General features: G+C 40.6%; 1 protein-coding gene across 1 annotated transcript in view; it reads left to right on the plus strand.

The window, feature by feature from the left end:
- The window catches only part of KCNN1 (potassium calcium-activated channel subfamily N member 1), a 128,320-nt gene extending 111,660 nt beyond the window's left edge, over positions 1-16,660 (plus strand). Inside the window, exons 8-9 of the mRNA XM_075281340.1 lie at positions 3,585-3,654; positions 15,192-16,660. Of these exons, the coding sequence (XP_075137441.1) occupies positions 3,585-3,654; positions 15,192-15,476 (355 nt within the window). The 3' untranslated portion in view covers positions 15,477-16,660. The remainder of the gene's footprint in view (positions 1-3,584; positions 3,655-15,191) is intronic.
- Positions 16,661-21,842: the final 5,182 nt, after the last annotated feature.

Raw genomic sequence — 21,842 nt, forward strand, 5'->3', positions numbered from 1 at the left:
GCCCTGAGGCCACGTGCAGTCTTTCGAGCTCTAAAGCAGATAGCAGTAAGACACACAACATTACGTGCCTTTTGCCCTATTGTGATTGACAACCGTGGTCTCTACAATGGCTTGGTGATCCGCTAATGTCACTTGCTGCCTGAAATTTCTCTTGCTAGGCAACAGCTGCTTAGCAAACCGTGCACACAAAAAAATATAGATCAGAAAATCTGAAGAAGTGGTGGTATAATAACAAACGGTGGGCTTGTCTATGCAGAGTAAGCATGATATAATTGTACACAGTACATTTATTCTTTTATAATATCTCCCGCGTTATGTGTTATTTTTTCAATTTTACACAATAAGGACATTATAGTTTCATTTTATATTGTCGAGGAAATTTATTTGGGGAATTCATGCAGTTGATGCAGTTTATACATTTTAATATCTAGGATAACATTGATTCGAGAAATACATTTAGAAGTATCTGTAAAGACACATTTGGTGATTTTATATGTCTACCTGCTTTTTCACTTTGGGTAAACTACAGAGGCAGTTAAGTGATATACAAATTTTGAAGGATATACAAAGCCATAATACAGCACACATAGAAGTCTATGGAGCAATACTATAGCTGTTTGCCTCTGACTACATACTGTAATTAAATGTAAACATCATGTAATGTTTCACCATGGGATACCATATAATGTTGCTATTAGCGATGTGTACCTCCATAACAAACCGCCAAACATTGCCACATAAAGCTGGGCCACATGGACTCTCCAAGCAAACAGCTCTAGCTAATTTGAAAAAGATCTATAAACCTCTACTGACATTTTCCACATATTATTTTTTGTGGCACCATAACACACAGGATGAACATGGCCTAAGTGTATAGAGTCAAATATATGAACTATCCAAAACCTATCTACACCATCTGGTTTGTTTTCAACAGTGTATTCCCTAGTCCTGTAAATTAGTTGTAAGTCTTGTATTGTTTGTTTAGTGTCCTGTTTGTTAACAGCAACAACAAAAAATTATGTTGTGTTTTGTCTTTGTTTTGCTAAATCATCCCCTACCAGAGCTCAGAAGTAAGTTCCTCACTCCATACCCCACCACGTCTCCAATGAGTAACCTCTCCAGATGTATTGGTGCTTGCCTGCATGGGAATCTAAAAAAAACTGCAAAGTTGTGGTCGTCATTTCTAAAATCTTGTGGTTTTTCATTCATTGAATGAATGAGAAAACCTGGCTGTTCTTTTTCTTTTTCTTTTCTCTGAGCATTGAGTATGCTGCTTTCTGTGATGATTCTGAGATTTACAACCATGCCGCCTGAGAAAATGGAAAGACCCTTTGCATAGAATACAAACAAAATCTGCACTTTTACAGTAGGTCATTTCCAGATAAAGTTATCTATATGAAGTCCTTGCCTGCTCTACAGTTAGGTGGGAACTAGCATCCATTATCGTACTGAAGACATGGAAAGAAAGATGTTAACTCTGATTTATTCAGAATCATTTTATTTTTAAAAGGCTATAAAGATTACATAATCCAATGGGGCTCCTGCATAAAAACTGTGAGTTATCTCATGCCATTTTAGCCATAGGTCCCTTACTTGGCCATCTAAAGTTCTAAGGCCATGGTATAACTACAACCTATGCAACACCTACTTTCCACCCTCTACTGCAACAATCTCAAAATAGCAAATTATCAATAACCATCAGTCATTATAAATGTATGATTAATATCATAATTCCCCATGGAATTGCTCAGTTATAGACAAGTGTTGGTGGAATCACTTGTTTACGTTAAAACTGATAGTGATCCACTTTATGTAGGGACTGCCTTACTCCAGTGCCTCCTTACTACAGTGATTTATATAATATGTTTCAAAGAAAGAAAAAATGTTTCAAATATTTGCCAGCCTCATCCTCCCTAAGATACTAAAGAGGACCCATTATTAATCCTGATATCCCAATTGTAGTAAACACAAATGTATACACACTTAAAGATCTTAACATGTCATTAAAGGGGTATTCCTATATTCAGGAATATATTTAAAGAAGAAACTTAAGTTTTTTACCTATACTCTCGCTATATCTATCTTGCTCCTTTTGCCACATACTGCTGAATATGAATCCTCAGCGGTTGCCTAGGTTACAGACCATTTCTTGTCAGACTGATGACACCCAGCCCCTGCAGCCAGTCACATATATAGCTTTCTCTTTCTCTCTCTGCATATTGCTTTCAGTTGCTGAATCCTGATAAGGGCTAGAACAGTTTCTTGAACAGTCCCTTTGTTATCTCTAAATGTAAATCCAGAAATAACTGTAATTTAGAAACAAGGACAGCGTATTCTGCTGGCTTGAGCTGAAGACCAGGGAGCGGGGAGAGAGTAGACAAGAGTGCAGATGAAACCCTGAGATGGGAAACCCCTTTGGAGAATATTGATTAATCACGTTGTTTTGAAAAGCTGATTATCTTGTGACGCAAATATCTGGAAAAGTCAAGCCAAGATGAAACATTTGGAACACCTTTACCTAGAACTTTTAATTGACAACTGGGTGTTCCCATTCCCTTGTTGCCAAATTATTTATTAATTTGTAGTAGGAATAACACAAGAAGAACGCAGTCTGCAATGAAGTTTTAAGAAGAGATGCTTTAGAATTAGTTAATGTGAAATAAAATTATTTACTGAAACAGACATGTCAAGAGAGGTGACAGGTCCTCTCTAAAGTAAATTTCTGAGAGTTGACATTCATGCCATATGTAGTGATCTGCAAACTCATTTGACTGTTTCCCGTAATAGAAAGTGAACCATCAATCTTGACGGCTTCTTTTCTAGTTATTTTAGTCTGAGTAACCCTGTTGGTAAGGTCCCTTAAAAATCAGACCTTTATTAATTTAACTGGAGTTTCTATAAATCCAATGAGCAGAAATCTACTTGCAAAAAAACATGCATGGTTAGCCAACTGCTTAAGTTAGCCACACCACAAAAGCTGGGCAAACTATATAAGATACTTCATGGGCATTGCAACCAGACTATCAGCCTTGATCCATTAAGGATGTTTTTCAAGATGTTTATTAAATTTCATCTTTAATAATGTTAATTAGGCATCATGGTTTAATGAATCTATGTCAGAACAGGAAGCAGCATATTCACTTTAACAAAGGGTTGCAGTGGCTGCTGCAGTTTCACTTAAACTTTTGCTTTTTATCAGAAGCAATGATGATGAAAGGGGAAATTCATACTGACGCATGCAAAGATTCTTAACGTACTTTCAATCTCTAGCCCATCACAAGTTGTGCAGCAGTGTACAGGCCTAATTCACATGAAAAGGCCCTGAGTTATGCTATGAAAATGATAACTTTTTGCTCGCTCATTTTCAATTAACTTTGCATGAACTACATGAATACATGAAGAACCCTGACAGCACTGAATCATCCTACTTGTTAGAAATGTCTGCGTGCTGCAAGGGATAATTTTATTTATTCAGCTTCAATTTTTGGGGTAAGGAAAGATGTCAGTTGCTTTGCATGTGTCATGTGACTGGCTGTTTGGAAGGTAGGTTTGCCATATAAACTTAACTGTTTTGTCACTTACAGGTTACGCAGTGTGAAAATGGAGCAGAGGAAGCTCAATGATCAAGCCAACACTCTGGTCGATCTAGCAAAGGTGAGCTTTACCAATTTGATCAGTAGTAACCTGACTGAACATGCTCATGACTTTATCATGAGGCTAATATGGCTAGGGAATTCTTCCCGTATACCTTGCGTATGGTTTCCAGAAACAGAATTAACTATGTTTCAATAATGTGTACTTCTAATCGTTCTGTCCTTGCTGTAATGAAAATCTGTTCTCCTTGCACTGACTTCCTGCTGGACCAGTTATAGATGTGTGTTTATACACAGCAACAAATCTGAGGAGGCAGACCTGTAGGGAGTAGAGAGAACAGCTGTCTGGGGAAATGCAAAGACAGGGATAGGGTTTTTCCAAGAGTAAATATTGATGTCTTAAGAAAAGATGATCGATATTATATTGGCGGGGTCCATCACTCGGCATCCCTGCCAGTCAGCTGTTTGAAGTCGACACAGCTCTCACCACTTCATTCATCACCACTGCATTCATCTGTTACATTTCAGAAGTGAATGAATCTGAGCAGCAATACCAGGCATAACCAGGGCATAGTGTCCCAAATCGCCCTGTAATAAAACCTTTCTTGCTCGCAACTGAAATAAAAAAGCTTTATGCTCACCCTGCCTCTATACTCCCCAATGGCACAGGTCTTCAATTAAGCCAGAGGAGTACACCTCAGTTTCAGGGCGCATGATCCGTACCTCCAGAACTTGCACAATTAATCCAGGGTGTACGTCCTCTGCTTCACTGAAGAGCTGCACAGACTTCGGGACCAGAGATGAGGCCAATAAGAGTCATCCAATGAGAGGTGAGTATAAAGTTTTTTTTAATTGTGGGTACAGATGGATTTATAACACTAAACCCTCGGTCTATAAGGAGAGTGGTTTAGTGTCCCAAATCGACCTGACAGGTTCTCTTTAAATTTCTAGGACATGAAATATCTGTCTTAAATTTACAAATGTCAACATTAATGAAAACCTACTTTCTATCACCTTTATTGTCACATAGAGGGTTCTCTATCGTAGTCTCTGGCTATTTTGGCAGACAGTCTCAGTAATATTATCCATCTTTCTGTGTCAGTCCAATTGAATGTATTCAATTCTATTCTATTCTCCATTTAGTGTATAAAATATGTTATACCAGTAAACAATTTGTCTAGCAGGGACAGTTATATCCTATTTCATAACCTTAGACCTATGTAGTCATATATATTCATACATGCAGATAGCATTTAGTAACTTTTTTAGCATATGGTATTATTTATGGTTGTCCTTTTATTACAATCAGTTCAGGCATACCTAACCTCACTATGCAGCAGTATAGTTTGTGTACATGGAAAAGAACACTATTTATGACCATTATATGACTTATATTCTACGATTTTTAGTTTTTTTCCCTTCTGTAGGTTCTATCTGCAGTTTATTACAAATTAGAAAAAAGTTCGAACACTGTAACTCACCATAAGCTGAGTCCCGAAAGGGTGCACGACCTGTTAAACCTCCGGACTTGAAGAGGTGATCTTCATAAGAAATAGGAACATGTACAGATGGTCCGCAGTCTTCCAGTCTCAATAAAATTTAACTTTTAATGGTTTCTTAAAACCGACACCATTCCAAAGTACAAAAACACATAAGGTGCGAAGTCAGAAAAATAGTGAAAAAAGATTTTAGAAAACTCCGACGCGTTTCGAGGTTTGCTACCTCTTAGTCATGGCATGTTAAACGTTATATGATTGTTTCCTTATATATCTTTCCGGTATTCTAAACACCTGTGGTTACACCCCCACAATCTATTTCTGCTACACCCTAGTTAAACATTGTCATCGTATCAAAATTTAACATATACTAGTATATTACCATTTGCAAACATCACTATAAATATGAGTGCGATGACATGTCAGTACATTTGAAATCACATATCCTAGACATCTTACTATGTATATATAGTTTGCATTTCCCTCTTAGCAAGTGGGTAGAGACTAACTAAACACAATGGGTGAAATTTATTAAATCCTTCTACCAGTCTTAATTGATTCCCTGCCAGGCACTCAACTCTCTAGAAATACTAAGAGGCTCTGTCACACATGCCAGCCAGGCGCTAGTATAGATTTTCTGGTATAACTTACTGCAGTTTTCTGGCCTGAGTTATAGTAAATCTGGTGGACCAAGACGTTCTTGCCCTGGCCTACCCAAATTCACGCCCCACTCTTCCTACCGTCTCAAAAAGTGGAGGCGTGGGAGCAGGGAGTAGAGGCCGAGATGTGCCACAGTGTTCCAAAAATATGTCAAGCAGAGACACATTTTTGGCCACTATCTAGATACAAATGCCTTAGTAAATGTGGGCCAGGAAGTACAGGAAACCTCCACCATTACGGTTTCTTTCTCACTTTGATACAATTCCAGGACCATGCAGAACATATATAAAGTACTACACTTTGGTTGTGATAGAAAGCTACCATTCAACTCCAGCATCAGTCTGGTATGCTATCTCTCTCACCCTATGCTTACCCCCCTCTCTTCTCCATTGAAGTATATAGACATGCGTAACCTGAGCCATGTGACCTGCAGTCTGTCGCAAGCCAGATATGTCAAAGATTTTTAAAGTGAACATCAGTTTAGCAGAGGGAAGGGGTACCCAGAAATATCTTGATAACAGAGAAGGAGGCATTTGCCTTTGATAAAATGTATTACAAGGTGTCTTATTATCATCAGTTAAGTCCAGTGGTGTCAAAGTATCCATTTCTTTTACTTGTTAAGGTATGCTTGTAAAGGCTTTATGCCTAAAATTTTCCTATCCTTACAAAAGACAAGTCAGTCTCCCCTAAGATGTATTTAGGACACAAATAATAATAATAATAATAATAATAATAATAATAAATTTGGGAATAAATGATGCGCTGCTGATAGCTTATAATCCTTTATTGATAATAACAGCGCATTTCGACACCTTGCCTGGTGTCTTCGTCAGGCCGACTGTACAAAATATACAATAAACAAATACAATACATATAATGGGTATATAATCAAATAATAATAATTGTATACATAAAAATACTTAAATAGATAACAAGAACATGTGTCCATAAAATATATACTTCATATAAAAAAAACATGTACCACATATAAAAAAGACATACTGGTATATATTAAAAAGACTTTTTATGTAGTACATGTTTTTTTTTATATTGGATATCTGACCACGTACTGTGAGGCACCGGTTTATTAATTTAGCAGTTTCTAGACGTATTTAGATATAGACTAGAGCAAGCACAACTAGTATTGTGTCTTGTACAGTGGACAAATTGTGAACGTTTCAAAGCTTTTTGAAGAATGTTTCAAATTGTTTAAACTGTTCAAGAATCCAACATTGTTGCCTTAGATACTGTGGCTTGCAAAAGTATTCATACCCTTTGAACTTTTTCACATTTTGTTACCTTACAACTACAAACTTAAATGTATTTTATTGAAATTTTAAATGATAACCAACACAAAGTAGCAGATAATTGTGAAATGGAAGGAAAAGGATACATGGTTGCCATCATGAATTCACCCTTCCCATATCAATATTTTGTAGAGCCACCTTTCTCTGCAATTACAGCTGCAAGTCTTTTGGGATAAGTCTCCACCAGCTTTGCAGACCTAGAGACTGAGAATTTTGCCCATTGCTCTTTGCAAAATAGCTCAAGCTCAGCCAAATTGGATGGAGAGCGTCTGTGTCAGGATCCAGGTTTATTGCTTTGCCCATTTTGTTTTTATCTGCCCTGTTCCAAGATGGAGAAGACAGCTTCTTTCGGCACACCCAGTTCCTGCTTGGACTTTGCTTAAAAAGCCTCACCTGCTGCTGCTTAGTGCCTCAGTATCAGCACTGGTTTCTGGACTATGGCTGCTGAATCTACCTCTTGTGGCTTTGGGACCTTGACTGCGGAACCCCTCTCCCTCCTGGCTCCTGGACTCTGGCAGTGGAACTCTCTCTCCTGGCTTTTGGACTCTGGCAGTTGAACTCTCCCTCTCTTGGCCCCTGGAATCCATGACATCGCTACTACACCTGCATGAACTTGGATAAGTTGTCTGCACTCTGTTCCTATATACCATTTGTGCATTGTCTGAACTCTGTTCTTGCATATCGTGTGAGCCTGTGTCTAAACTCTGTGCCTGCACAAGATAAAGAGCATTATTGACTGTATCCTGTTGTGCTAGTCTGCTTGCGGGCCGGTGGCTCAAGGTATCCCTAGAATAAGGAGTATCATTACAAGATACTGAGGCCATTATGGATACCGCTGCCGTGCAGGTGTTTGACCTCCGCATTAAAAAGCTCAATGGACAGGTGCAGACAACCAGCGATAGTGTGCATGCACTGGGATTAAAGATTGAATCTGTGGATAATCGGTCCACTAATGATCTGCAATCAGCCAGTCAGATGCTGCAGGAGGTGCGCACATCCCAGCAAGGACTACAAGCAGCTCTGCAAATCTCCCAGCAGGAATTGCACACCTTTCGGCTTGAGATAAATGAGGCTGTGCTTGCTTTGGCAGACCGCTGCACCCAACTCGAGACTACAGGGTCGACTCCGCTCTCCCAGAGTACACCAAGGCTGCCACCTTTTCGTTTTAGAGGTGAATGGGATAAGTTCCGGGGATTCGTCAATCAGTGTCGTCTGTTTTTTCGGGCCCACGCCGCCCATTACTGCACGGATACAACAAAAATACATTGTGTGCTTATGCTCCTTACCCATAAGGCACTGGCCTGGGCAAATTCTTTAATAGAGACTGATGATCCCTGCTTACATAACTTTGACAGTTTCATCGCAGCTATGGCCCAACTGTTCGATGACCCAAACCGGTCCTTTACCGCAGAAAACGCCCTGTTGGCACTACGACAGGGTAAACGCTCAGTCGCAGAGTATGTTAAGGAGTTCCGGCGATGGGCGGTTGATACTGCTTGGTCTGAAGAGGGTCTGCTCCCCTTGTTTCACCGAGGTTTGTCCAGCCCTATTAAAGATGAACTGGCCCGAATTGAACCTCCTACGGATCTCTCCGCTTTCATTAACCTCTGCATCCGTATGGATGTCCGTCTCTCGGAACGCAAGCTAGAGAGATGGACTTCATTAAACCGAGGTAATAACCCCTTACCTTTTCCTTCCAGCCGGGGGTCCCAAAATCAGGCGATGCAGGAACCGATAGCAGAACCCATGCAAGTGGATTCGCTCCGCAAGAGAGAAAATGCAGAACGACGCAAGCAGAGACTTCGGGAAGGAACTTGCCTGTATTGCGGAGCTAAAAACCATTTTTTGATGAATTGCCCCAGGAGACCCCCCAGGACTATCGCAGCATTAGCTGAGGATGAAGAGCCCAATTCAGACATGGAGTCTTATACATCAGAACTTGCTCCTTCGCTGAATATGGTTGTCCAATCCTTAACATCAGTCGCTCCACACATAGAACTCAAGGATAAGAATTCACACTTCTTCCTGCCCATTAAGATCTGGAAGGGGACTCAGTGGCTCCAGTGTCTGGCCATGGTGGATTCTGGAGTGGGGGGGTAACTTCATGGATGGTGCGTTTGCAAAGCGTCACGACATCACTGTCAGGAAGAAAGATTCCCCCATAATTATGGAAACCGTTGATGGCTCTCCGTTGACATCGGATCCAGTGGATCACGAAACTGAGACCCTGAAGATCCGCATCGAACCTCAGCATGAAGAAGTCATCACATTTATGATCATTTCATCCCCGCACTTCCCACTCATCCTTGGCCTACCTTGGCTTCAAGCACAGAACCCAACCATCAATTGGGAGACTAAAGACGTTTTTTTCCCAAAAAGGGCTGCTGCTTCTTGCCATTCCCTGAAAGATTTCCCTCCTGCACATAAGCAGGAGCCTGGACCCTCCTCTGCTTCGGGTGATTATACGTTGTCGGAAACTGGGCTTCCTGTGGTATATAAAGAATTTGCAGATGTGTGCGACAAGAAGAATGCGGATGTACTTCCCCCTCATCGTCCATATGATTGTCCGATAGAATTATTATCTGGGGCCCCAATACCATTTGGACATATTTACCCCCTGGCCGGTCCGGAACTCAAAGCACTAAAGGAATATATAGACGAAAACCGAGCCAAAGGATTCATTCGTCCCTCTTCCTCCCCAGCCGGAGCTCTGATATTTTTTGTAAAGAAGAAGGACGGTTCTCAGAGGCCCTGCATTGACTATCGAGAGCTCAACAAAGTGACGGTGAGAAATCGTTACCCATTACCGTTGATCCCCGAGCTATTGGAAAGAGTTCGACAGGTGTCCATTTTTACTAAGCTGGATCTACGAGGGGCTTACAACCTGGTTCGGATACGGCAAGGGGATGAGTGGAAGATGGCTTTTCGCTCCAGGTATGGTCATTCTGAATACCTTGTCATGCCTTTCGGACTCACCAATGCCCCTGCCACTTTCCAGCATCTAATCAATTATATATTTCGAGACTACCTGGACAGGTTTGTGGTAATCTACTTGGACGACATCCTGATCTACTCGAACACTATGCAAGAACACCAGGATCAGGTGAAAGCAGTATTACAGCGTCTAAGAGAAAATCACCTATACATCAAACTGGAGAAGTGTGAGTTCCATAAATCCAAAATACAATTCTTGGGATATGTCATTTCTCCCCAGGGACTGAGCATGGACACCAGCAAGGTGAAAGCTGTCCAGGAATGGCCGACCCCAAAAAACAGCAAGGAGGTACAACGATTCATAGGTTTTGCAAACTTCTACCGGCGCTTCATAAAGAATTTTTCTGCAATTGTGTCGCCTATTACCTCACTGACAAAAAAGACTGCAGTTTTTCACTGGTCCCCACAAGCCCAGAGCGCATTCGATCGACTGAAGAAGGAATTTACTACCGCTCCACTCCTGGTACACCCTGACCCCGAATCGGCTTTTATTGTGGAAGCAGATGCCTCAGACTGTGCTATAGGGGCTGTTCTTTCGCAGCGAAGCGGGATAAGGGGGTTGCTCCACCCCTGTGCCTTCTTCTCCCGAAAGATGTCTACCGCAGAGAGGAACTATGATATAGGCAATAAGGAGTTATTAGCTATTGTTTCAGCTTTTAAGGAATGGAGACATCATCTTCAGGGGGCAGTGCAGCAAATTATTGTTCTTACAGATCATCGGAACCTGGAATTCTTCCGGTCCGCGAAAAATATGACTACCCGACAAGCCCGATGGACTTTATTTCTCAATCAATTCAATTTCATCATTTCTTACCGACCAGGTTCCCGCAATGGCAAGGCAGACGCTCTTTCCCGAATGTATTCCTCCAAACCAAGTTCTGCCCGTTCGCCAGAGCCTATTCTTCCTAATTCTTGTTTTTTAGGTGTCATACACAACAAGGACCTGATTGCCGATATTAAGGATGCGTATGAATTGGATGCCTTTCTGTCTTCACCCCCGGAGGACGTCTCCTTGACTTTCCATGGTGTGTGGGTTCGCGACGGTCGCCTCTACGTCCCGGAAGCTGCAAGACTTAAGGTACTCAAGCTAATCCATGATTCTAAACTCGCAGGTCACAGGGGGATCCAGAAGTCTCAAGAGTTCCTGTCTCGTTTCTACTGGTGGCCCAGTTTTCAAAAGGACGTCAAGAACTATGTTCGCTCCTGTGAAGTCTGTGCCAGGTGTAAGGTACCTAGGGCCTTGCCCACCGGTCTCCTGCAGCCCCTGCCTGTTCCATCTCGGCCTTGGGGCTCAATCTCCATGGACTTCATTGTAGACTTGCCGCCCTCTCAGGGGCAAACCACAGTTCTGGATGTGGTAGACCGTTTAACTAAAGCAGCCCATTTCATCCCGTGTGCAGGTCTCCCATCGGCTACCACCACCGCCACTTTGATCATACGGGAAGTCTTCTGGCTACACGGTGTTCCTGATGAGAGAGCGTTCTGTGCTGCAGTAGGCATCTCAGTTCGGTTGTCCTCCGCTTATCATCCCCAGACAAATGGCCAGACGGAACGGACCAATCAGACCTTGGAACAATATTTACGGTGCTACATCAGTCATCAGCAGGACGATTGGGTTGAGCTGCTTCCCCTGGCTGAGTTCTGCTTTAACAACTCTCAGAGCGCGACCACTAAACTTTCTCCATTTTATGCCAACCTAGGCTACCATCCGCAGATCCAACCGCAGCTCCCTGTGGACACTTCGGTTCCTGCTGTTGCGGAGAGAATAATAGCCTTGCAAGGTATCCTGGTAACTTTAAAGGAGACCCTGGCCACGGCCCAGACCCGCTATAAGAAGGTGGCTGATCGGTTCCGGAAGCCGGCTCCCATTTACAAGCTCGGAGATTCGGTATGGCTCTCTACTAAGAACTTAAGATTGAAGCTGCCTTCGCCCAAGTTGGGCCAGAAATACATCGGTCCTTTCAAGGTTTGCGGTATTGTAAGCTCCGTGGCCTGCAAACTTCAACTTCCCAAGACCCTTAGGATACACCCGGTATTCCATGTCTCTTTGCTGAAACCCACTGTTCCTAATTCCTTTTTAGGTCGGTCTTCCCCACCTCCCGATCCCATCATGGTTGACGGCCAGGAACACTATGTGGTGGAGGACATCTTGGATTCCCGATTCTATCGAAAGCACCTACAGTACCTGGTCAAATGGAAGGGGTATCCTGCTGAGGACAACTCTTGGGAGCCGGTGAGTAACCTTTGCGCTCCACAGCTGGTCCAACGTTTCCACCTAGAGCACCCCAGCAAACCGGTTCCAGGGATCGTCCAGAGGCCACTCCTAGGGAGGGAGTAGTGTCAGGATCCAGGTTTATTGCTTTGCCCATTTTGTTTTTATCTGCCCTGTTCCAAGATGGAGAAGACAGCTTCTTTCGGCACACCCAGTTCCTGCTTGGACTTTGCTTAAAAAGCCTCACCTGCTGCTGCTTAGTGCCTCAGTATCAGCACTGGTTTCTGGACTATGGCTGCTGAATCTACCTCTTCTGGCTTTGGGACCTTGACTGCGGAACCCCTCTCCCTCCTGGCTCCCGGACTCTGGCAGTGGAACTCTCTCTCCTGGCTTTTGGACTCTGGCAGTTGAACTCTCCCTCTCTTGGCCCCTGGAATCCATGACATCGCTACTACACCTGCATGAACTTGGATAAGTTGTCTGCACTCTGTTCCTATATACCATTTGTGCATTGTCTGAACTCTGTTCTTGCATATCGTGTGAGCCTGTGTCTAAACTCTGTGCCTGCACAAGATAAAGAGCATTATTGACTGTATCCTGTTGTGCTAGTCTGCTTGCGGGCCGGTGGCTCAAGGTATCCCTAGAATAAGGAGTATCATTACAGTCTGTGAACAGCAATTTTCATGTCTTGCAACAGATGCTCAATGGGATTTAGGTCTGGAATTTAACTGGGCCATTCTAACACATGGATATACTTTGATTTAAACTATTCCACTGTAATTCTGGCTGTATGTTTAGGGTCATTGTCTTGCTGGAAGGTAAATCTCCTTCCCAGTCTCAAGTCTTTTGCAGCATCCTGCAAGTTTTCTTTTAGTATCTCCCTGTATTTAGATCCATCCATCTTCCCATCAACTCTGACTAGCTTCAAGGCCCGTTCACACGGAGTAAACGCGCGTGTATTTTGGCAAAATATATGTGTAAAAAAATACACGTGTAAAAATAAGACTCTCATTGACTTCAATTACATTTTACACGTGTATTTTGATGTGTATTTTGATGTGTTTTTTTTATGCGTGTAAAAAAATGTCATTGAAGTCAATGGGAGTCTTATTTTTACACGTGCATTTTTTACAAATGTATTTTGTCAAAATACACACGCGTTTACTCTGTGTTACTGTTCCTGCTGAAGAAAAAGCCTCCCCACAGCATGATGCTGCCACCACCATGTGTCACAGTGGGGATGGTGTGTTCAGGGTGATGAGCAGTGTTACTTTTCCAACACACATAGCGCTTTGCATTTAAACCAAAAAGTTCAGCTTTGGTCTCATCTGACCAGAGCACCTTCTTCCACATGTTTGCTTTGTCCCCTATATGGCTTGTGGTAAACTGAACTTCTTATGTATTTCTTTCAACAATGGTTTTCTTGCCACTCCTCCATAAAGGCCAGATTTTTTGAGTCCACGGCTTATAGTTGTCCTGTAGACGGATTCTCCCACTTGAGCTGTGAATTTCTGCAGCTCCACCAGAGTGACCATGGGCCTCTTGTTTACTTCTCTTTCCATTGTTCTCCTTGTTCAACATGGACAGTCATGTCTTGGTAGGTTTATAGTTGTAGAGAACTCTTTTTGCATTATGGATTGAACAGTGCTCCTTGGGATGATCAAAGCTTGGGATATGTTTTTATAACCTGCTTTAAACTTCTACACAACTTTATCTCTGACCTGTCTGGTGTGTTCCTTCATGATGTGGTTTGTTCACTAGTGTTCTCTAACAAACCACTGAGGCCTTCACAGAACAGGTGTATTTATACTGTGACTTCTGAAGGCAACTGGATTTGCACTGGATTTTATTTAGGGGTATCAGAGTACAAGGAGCTGAACACTTTTGCACATCACACTTTTCAGATTTATATTTGATGTTGAGAACCATGTATCTTTTTCCTTCCACTTCACAATTATTTGCTACTTTGTGTTGGTCTATCACTTAAAATCTCAATAAAATATATTTAAGTTTGTGGTTGTAAGGTGACAAAATGTTAAAAAGTTCCAAGTGTAGGAATACTTTTACAAGGCATTGTACAGTGTACCGAGTCACCTAAACTGTAACTAATGTATGTCCAGTTCAGCCAGTCAGTGGTACTAAATGTATGCCAACTCTATCAATTTTGATATCAGAATATACAGAATGTTGCAAGTTTCTTTTCTCTCCGGACATAAATTAGAAATACATTACAATATGCTTAAAACTTTTTTTTTAGAAACACAATTCTTGATCTGTTATCTAGGTGTTGCTGACCCTAAGCCTCATGGCTGCATAGATCTAATTTTCTCTGTCGTAAAGCTGGCTTAATATATCATTTTAAAGTGGAAGAACATCCCATATTTGCAATCTATGCAGCTGAACATGAGGCTCATAGGCAGGAGGAATGCCAATACACTTCAAATTCTGGTTACGTTTTTTTTTCTGATGAAAACATGTTGAATATGTACAAAGTAAAAACATATGTAAACACGTAAACATATTTTACATTTTAACTCTTCCTTTATGAGGAGATGCAGTATTAACAATTACTGGCTATAAGACCAGCCAGCTGATGTGTTGAAAATTTTCGCTTGGGTAATGCAGTCTCCTAAACTACGTCTATATATATGTAAATAGGAATTTTTGAAATATTACAAAAATATATATATAGAAGTACAAACGTAGGCTCCCAACAAAGGATGCACCTGAGTTATGATGTGGCATGCACCTTGTCATAAATCAGGTGCATCCTTGGTCAAAGCAGAGATTACCAAGACTATGGAAGGACTGTAGAAATCACCAGTCTTGATAAATTTCCTAATTGCTTGTACAGTTACATTGTATTGTAAAATAAATACAAATAAGTATTCTCTACAATAATATTAATTCTTCTGATTGTTTTTTGCAGACCCAGAATGTTATGTATGATCTAATGTCTGAACTACAAGAACGGAATGATGACCTTGAGAAGAGAATTATGACGCTGGAGACAAAGATTGACTCTTTAAATGGCTCGCTCCATGCTCTTCCAGGGCTGATTGCTCAGGCTCTGCTCCGAGAGCAGGGAGAACTCTTCCTCATGCGTTCTCACAGACCATTTCCCCCTTCTAATAGCTCGGACAATTCATGGACCCCCCCACGTAGACGTACCTCACCTTCCACTGCCCCGCACACCTCTTCAGACAGCGGCTGAGGAGGAAAAAGGACAGATGGAGTTTTGGTGGGAGTGGTGGAGTGAAGACTTAACAAGCTCACCTTTTATCCATAGCCACTATGTGGTTTGATTATGTCAGCTTTTTTTCTTAAAAGCCTTGGATATTTGTTAACCCCTGAGGGTTCTTTGAAAATGCTGGAGTGAAAGTTCTATCAAAAACTAAAAAATATATAAAAATGTTTGTGTAAACACGCACACGAGAGTACGCGCAGTGGCGCGATTATCCCTCTCTCTGTCACAGGCTGACCCTGTACAGTGATGGGGTATAGTCCAATCTAGATAAGTTTCTAAATCAGTCTGTTAAACCCTTCCCAAATTCTATTTATTTTCTTTAAAAGAGCTTCTAAAGCTGACTGTCATGGATTCTGATAACCATCTCTGCTCTAAGCATAGCAGCTTTCTGTTTTTAAAAAGAAATGAGCAGTCAGCCATATTTTTTTAACAATCCCCGCCAAAGGAGAAAAACTATGTACATATATATAGGAATGGAGGTAGTGAAATAAATATATATTTTACAGAGCCACATATCAATGGGGTGGGATTGCATGTAACCTGGGTAATGTCAGAGGAACCTAAGTCTGACATGGAGAGGTTTGTAAGTGGTTGGTCTTAAATACGTGTGTGTGTTTACATATATAAATATGTATATATAAATATATCCATATATATTTATATATATAGAGGTATAGCAAAGAAAAAAAACTGTATTTTTTTAATCTTACGTTGCTGGAGTGGTGTAATGTGTAAAATACCATTGTTACTGCCCCAGTGCATGGCAAGCAGTTATGTGAAGGTGATAGGGTGGATGGTGTAGAAGATTAGCATCTGGTTCTTTAAAGCAAAGAAACAACATTGACTCATAACGACTCATAACTGCAGTTTAAAATGTATGACCGTGGAGGCTGCAGCCTCTTCAGTACTTACCAAGCACTTTGCCCTACATTTGTTCAGTGGCTGTGCTTGGTGACACCGCTCAGCCCCTGCATTTGGATGGGACTGACCTGTGATCATGCCAAATGACTGATAAATGTGATATCACATGGCCTGTGAAGTATAAGCAGTACTCCTGCTTCAAACAGCTGTTCAGAGGGGGTCTTGGTTGTTGGGCCCACATAGATTTTCAATTGATAACAAAATAGCAAAAACATGAACAAAAGGGAAATCTAAATTAAATTAATATTTGGTGTGACCATCCTTTGCCTTCAAGATAGCATCAATTCTTCTAGATACAAAGTTTTTCCAAGCATCTTGGAGACACAGATCTTCTGTGAATGTAAGCTTGCTCAAATCCTTCTGCCTTACTCGACTCAATGATGTGGAGATCATGTGGTCCTCTGTGGGGGTCATATAATCACCACTCCAAAGGTTGGTCACACAATTTCATTCAGATTTTTCTTTTGCTCATTCACTTCATTTTGTTGATTGACAAAAATAAACTATTAACACCTTACAACAATTATTCTGTGGTTTCCTAAAACTATTGTATAGCACTATATGTGTGTGTGTGTGTGTGTGTGTGTGTGTGTGTGTGTGTGTGTGTGTATATATATATAGTACAGACCGAAAGATTGGACACACCTTCTCATTCAAAGAGTTTTCTGCATTTTCATAACTATGAAAATTGTAGATTCACACTAAAGGCATCAAGACTATGAATTAACACATGTGGAATGATGTACTTACCAAAAAAGTGTGAAACAACTGAAAATATGTCTTATATTCTAGGTTCTTCTAAGTAGACATCTTTTGCTTTGATTCCTGCTTTGCACACTCTTGACATTTTCTTGATGAGCTTCAAGAGATAGTCACTGGAAATGGTCTTCCAAAAGTCTTGAAGGAGTTCCCAGAGATGCTTAGCACTTGTTGGCCCTTTTGCCTTCACTCTGTGGTCCAGCTCACCCCAAACCATCTCGATTGGGTTCAGGTCTGGTGATTGTGGAGGCCAGGTCATCTGGCATAGCACCCCATCACTCTCCTTCTTGGTCAAATAGCCCTTACACAGCCTGGAGGTGTGTTTGTGGTCATTGTCCTGTTGAAAAATAAATGATGGTGCAACTAAACGCAAACCGGATGGAATAGCATGCTGCTGCAAGATGCTGTAGTAGCCATGCTGGTTCAGTATGCCTTCAATTTTGAATAAATCCCCAACAGTGTCACCAGTAAAGCACCCCCACACCATCACACCTCCTACTCCATGTTTCACGGAGTCCATCCGTTCACCTTTTCTGCGTCGCACAAAGACAAGGTGGTTGGAACCAAAGATCTCAAATTTGGACTCATCAGACCAAAGCACAGATTTCCACTGGTCTAATGTCCATGCCTTGTGTTCTGTAGCCCAAACAAGTCTCTTCTGCTTGTTGCTTGTGCTTAGCAATGGTTTTCTAGCAGGTATTTTACCATGAAGGCCTGCTGCACAAAGTCTCCTCTTAACAGTTGTTGTAGAGATGTGTCTGCTGCTAGAACTCTGTGTGGCATTGACCTGGTCACTAATGTGAGCTGCTGTTAACCTGCGATTTCTGAGGCTGGTGACTTGGATGAACTTATCCTCCGCAGCAGAGGTGACTCTTGGTCTTCCTTTCCTGGGGCGGTCCTCATGTGAGCCAGTTTCTTTGTAGCGCTTGATAGTTTTTGCAACTGCACTTGGGGACACTTTTAAAGTAATGATGGCCACTTGTTTTTCTTTACTTAGCTGCTTTTTTCTTGCCATAATACAAATTCTAACCATCTATTCAGTAGGACTATCAGCTGTGTATCCACCTGACTTCTACACAACACAACGGATGGTTCCAACCCCATTTATAAGGCAAGAAATCCCACTTATTAAACCTGACAGGGCACACCTGTGAAGTGAAAACCATTTCCAGTGACTACCTCTTGAAGCTCATCAAGAGAATGCCAAGAGTGTGCAAAGCAGGAATCAAAGCAAAAGGTAGCTACTTTGAAGAACCGAGAATATAAGACATTTCAGTTGTTTCACACTTTTTGGTTAAGTATGTAATTCCACATGTATTAATTCATAGTTTTGATGCTTTCAGTGTGAATCTACAATTTTCATAGTCATGAAAATACAGAAAACTCTTTTAATGAGGTGTGTCCAAACTTTTGGTCTGTACTGTATATATATATATATATATATATATATATATACATACACACGCACACACACACATATTTGCTCTACCTGTGCAAAGGTTGTGAGACTCATGCAATTCACAAACACATATATTCCCAAAGCATTCTCTGAACCAGGGGTAGGAAACCTTTTGCACTCCAGCTGTTGCAAAACTACAACTCCCAGCATGCATACCTGCTCTGCTGTTTTTGGAACTCCCATGGAAGTGAGTGTAGCATGTTGGGAGTTGTAGTTTCACAGCAGCTGAAGTGCCAATGGTTCCCTGCTCTAAAGCATTAAACATGGCAACATGTTTACATTCCCTACACGACCATTTTTCTGAACTGCAGAACTAGACATAGTATTTAGAACCAGATCTAATCTTGACTGACACCGTGCCCACATACTCCATGCCATTGCACCCATAGGGCAGTGTAGGGCTCTATGATGCCCCCTTAGGAGACTTTCAGTCTTCCCAAGAACACTGTTGGCATTTGCAATGGTTTAGTCATATCTTAGGCCATTTGATTAAAAATGTTGACTACATTCAAAAATAAAAATGTAGTTTTGGATTGAGTTCACTAATAATAAGCAAAGTCAAGAATCTACTAGTACTTAACTCATTTGAGCACTTTAACTTAGGCTCTATTCACACAAATAGGACTAATTTTCATAGCTATCTGTTTTGTTGTTTTTTTTTTACAGACCCATTACCTTCAATGGGTAAATCAGATCTGTGAAAACTGATTCAAGAATTCAATATGTTAAAAATTAGTCTATGCACTATGTTGTTTTTATGGATCACAGACACTACCGGCCAAGAAATTCTGTTGTGTGAATAAGGCCTAAATATACTCAAGTCATAGACACAGTTAACAACAATGCTGTATCGTTGTATTTCATTTTTTTTTCTTATCATTGTGAACTTGATTAAAACAACATCTTTAGTTTTGGGTCCTCCTTCTTCAAGTAGGACATAGTAATGGGTTAAAAAGACTGCAGATTATTGCAGCAGAAAGAAATATAGTTTTCGCGTGTTTTCTCTGGGGGGTATCTTACTTTGCAATCATTTTTAAATTGCCTCTTAAATTAAAAAATATAGCAACTTTGCAAGAAGTCTTGTTTAACAATATCTTAACTTTGTGTCTACAGTTCCTGTGGAGACCTTTGTCTACCTGGTAAGGCTAGATTTACATCTGTGCTCTTTCCTCATCTCACAAGCAGGACTTTTCTCTCTGAATTTTCCAGGCAGTAACTGGGCAGAAACCCGACGGACCCCATTATAGTCTATCGGATCCACGGGTAATTTTTCGGGTCCCCAAGTGGATTTGAAGAACATTAACCCAAGCGCAGATATAAACCTAGAGTAACAGTCTAGAAACAAATCTTGTATAGTTTGAACCATTTGTCCCCTATGTATTTCCCGTAGATATGATGTTAAGAGAAAGTCCGCAGAGGAAAACTCTGTGAACTTTCTCTTAAAAGCGCTGTGGAAAGAACCGCGGTTCTTTCAGCAGCGCTTTAGCTCTGCGATTACGACCCGTGGGGCCTTAGCCTAACTGTGGATGAACATAGGTCTCCATAAAACTCCAACTAAAACTTTTGTAAAGTTGCTTAATTTTTCTCTTTTTGGAGGCAGTGAAACAAAATGATCTGCAAAGGTGTACATAGCCTTTAACAGGTAGATTATCCAGTGCACATCAATATAGATGTTATAGACAATATATAATAGTCAAAGGTTCAAATGGGTGAAGTATATCATAAGGTTACTTGCAAACTGGCGAGTATAATATTGATATGATGCGAATTAAATTTCCTTACTGACACAATGAGTAAAACAACAGAGACACAAATATGTTGGAAACTATTACAGACACTATCAAATATACAGCAAATGGAAAAAAATATATAAGATATTGTAGCTAGAATCAATTTTAATTTCTATATTTTTACATATAGTCTGAGAATGGAGAAATGGAATTTGTAGCATGAAGCCTTTAACTAGACCTAGATACAACTACAGTTACCAAATGACAATGTGTACAAGGATTATTGCAGGTTCAACATTGTGTGAAACTATATATTCCATCCGTAAAAGCAACATTATACTGATTGGAAATGCTACTATTGTATACCTATTCAGTCTTTTTTTCATTGATAAAGAACAAGCAAACTGGGGAAGCATGTATATTAGGAGAATGTTTCAATAGGGCACACAGACTATCTACCACAATTCAATATCCTCTAACTTCACTCCGAAGATATTTTCACTGTGCAAGATGAATCACTTCTTGAGACTAAATTGTATAAATAGTCCATTCCGCATTGAAGAGAATAAGATAACCCCTGCATTTTAGAAAGGGTTTATAACATTAGGCACCCAGCTCTTGCTAGTAATCTCTAATTTTTATTTTGTTTTTTATGTTTATGGAGGAAAATGGATACTTAGAATCTATAGCCAGTTTTGTAGGAAATATCAGAATGCAACAGATCTAGACAAAGAAATAAATTATATTGGAGACTTTTATGACTCGGTGTCATCTGTGTGAAGTTATTGATTCATTGACTTGTATGGTAAATGCAGAATATCACAATAAGGCTACATACATACATATGACAGTGAATAATGGCTGTGTGATAGCTGTTTTGTTTTTTGTTTTTAATGGTTCTATTAACTTCCATGTCAGTAAATGGAGGCTATTCATATGACTGTTAGTTGTACCTGCCGGTTGGCGGTTTTTGCAGATCCCTCCATACACTGAAGTGTTAATTTAGCTAAACCCCTTGGTGTCTAGCTTATTTTGTACCTTTTTTTTAAATTTGTTCATTGTCACATTCCAAAAACCATAACTTTTTTATTTTTCCATTATTATATTAGAATTTGTTTTGTTGCCGGCAATTTTAATTTACAAAGGAATGACCTAGAACAGCACAACACTGGCAAGATACTACACATAGACAATGTTGATTGCTTGCGTGTATCTTCCAGTGTTGTGTTGTGTTCTAGGTCATTTATATGTAAATGCAAGAAGAAGGAGCCTCTCTAGTTTAAGAACTTGCAAATGTAATTTTTCTAGTGAGCTAATAAAGGTATCATACCAAAAGTACATTTGCCTTTTTGACACAAAAGTATCAAATATTGCATGATTTTTTTTTCTGGCTACCTGGTGCTACACTATTTTTACCTATACATTTTATTTTTTCAATGTCTTCTGTACCTGCCCTTCCGCCAG

The sequence above is a fragment of the Leptodactylus fuscus genome, chromosome 1, assembly GCF_031893055.1.
Source record: "Leptodactylus fuscus isolate aLepFus1 chromosome 1, aLepFus1.hap2, whole genome shotgun sequence".
NCBI lineage: Eukaryota > Metazoa > Chordata > Amphibia > Anura > Leptodactylidae > Leptodactylus > Leptodactylus fuscus.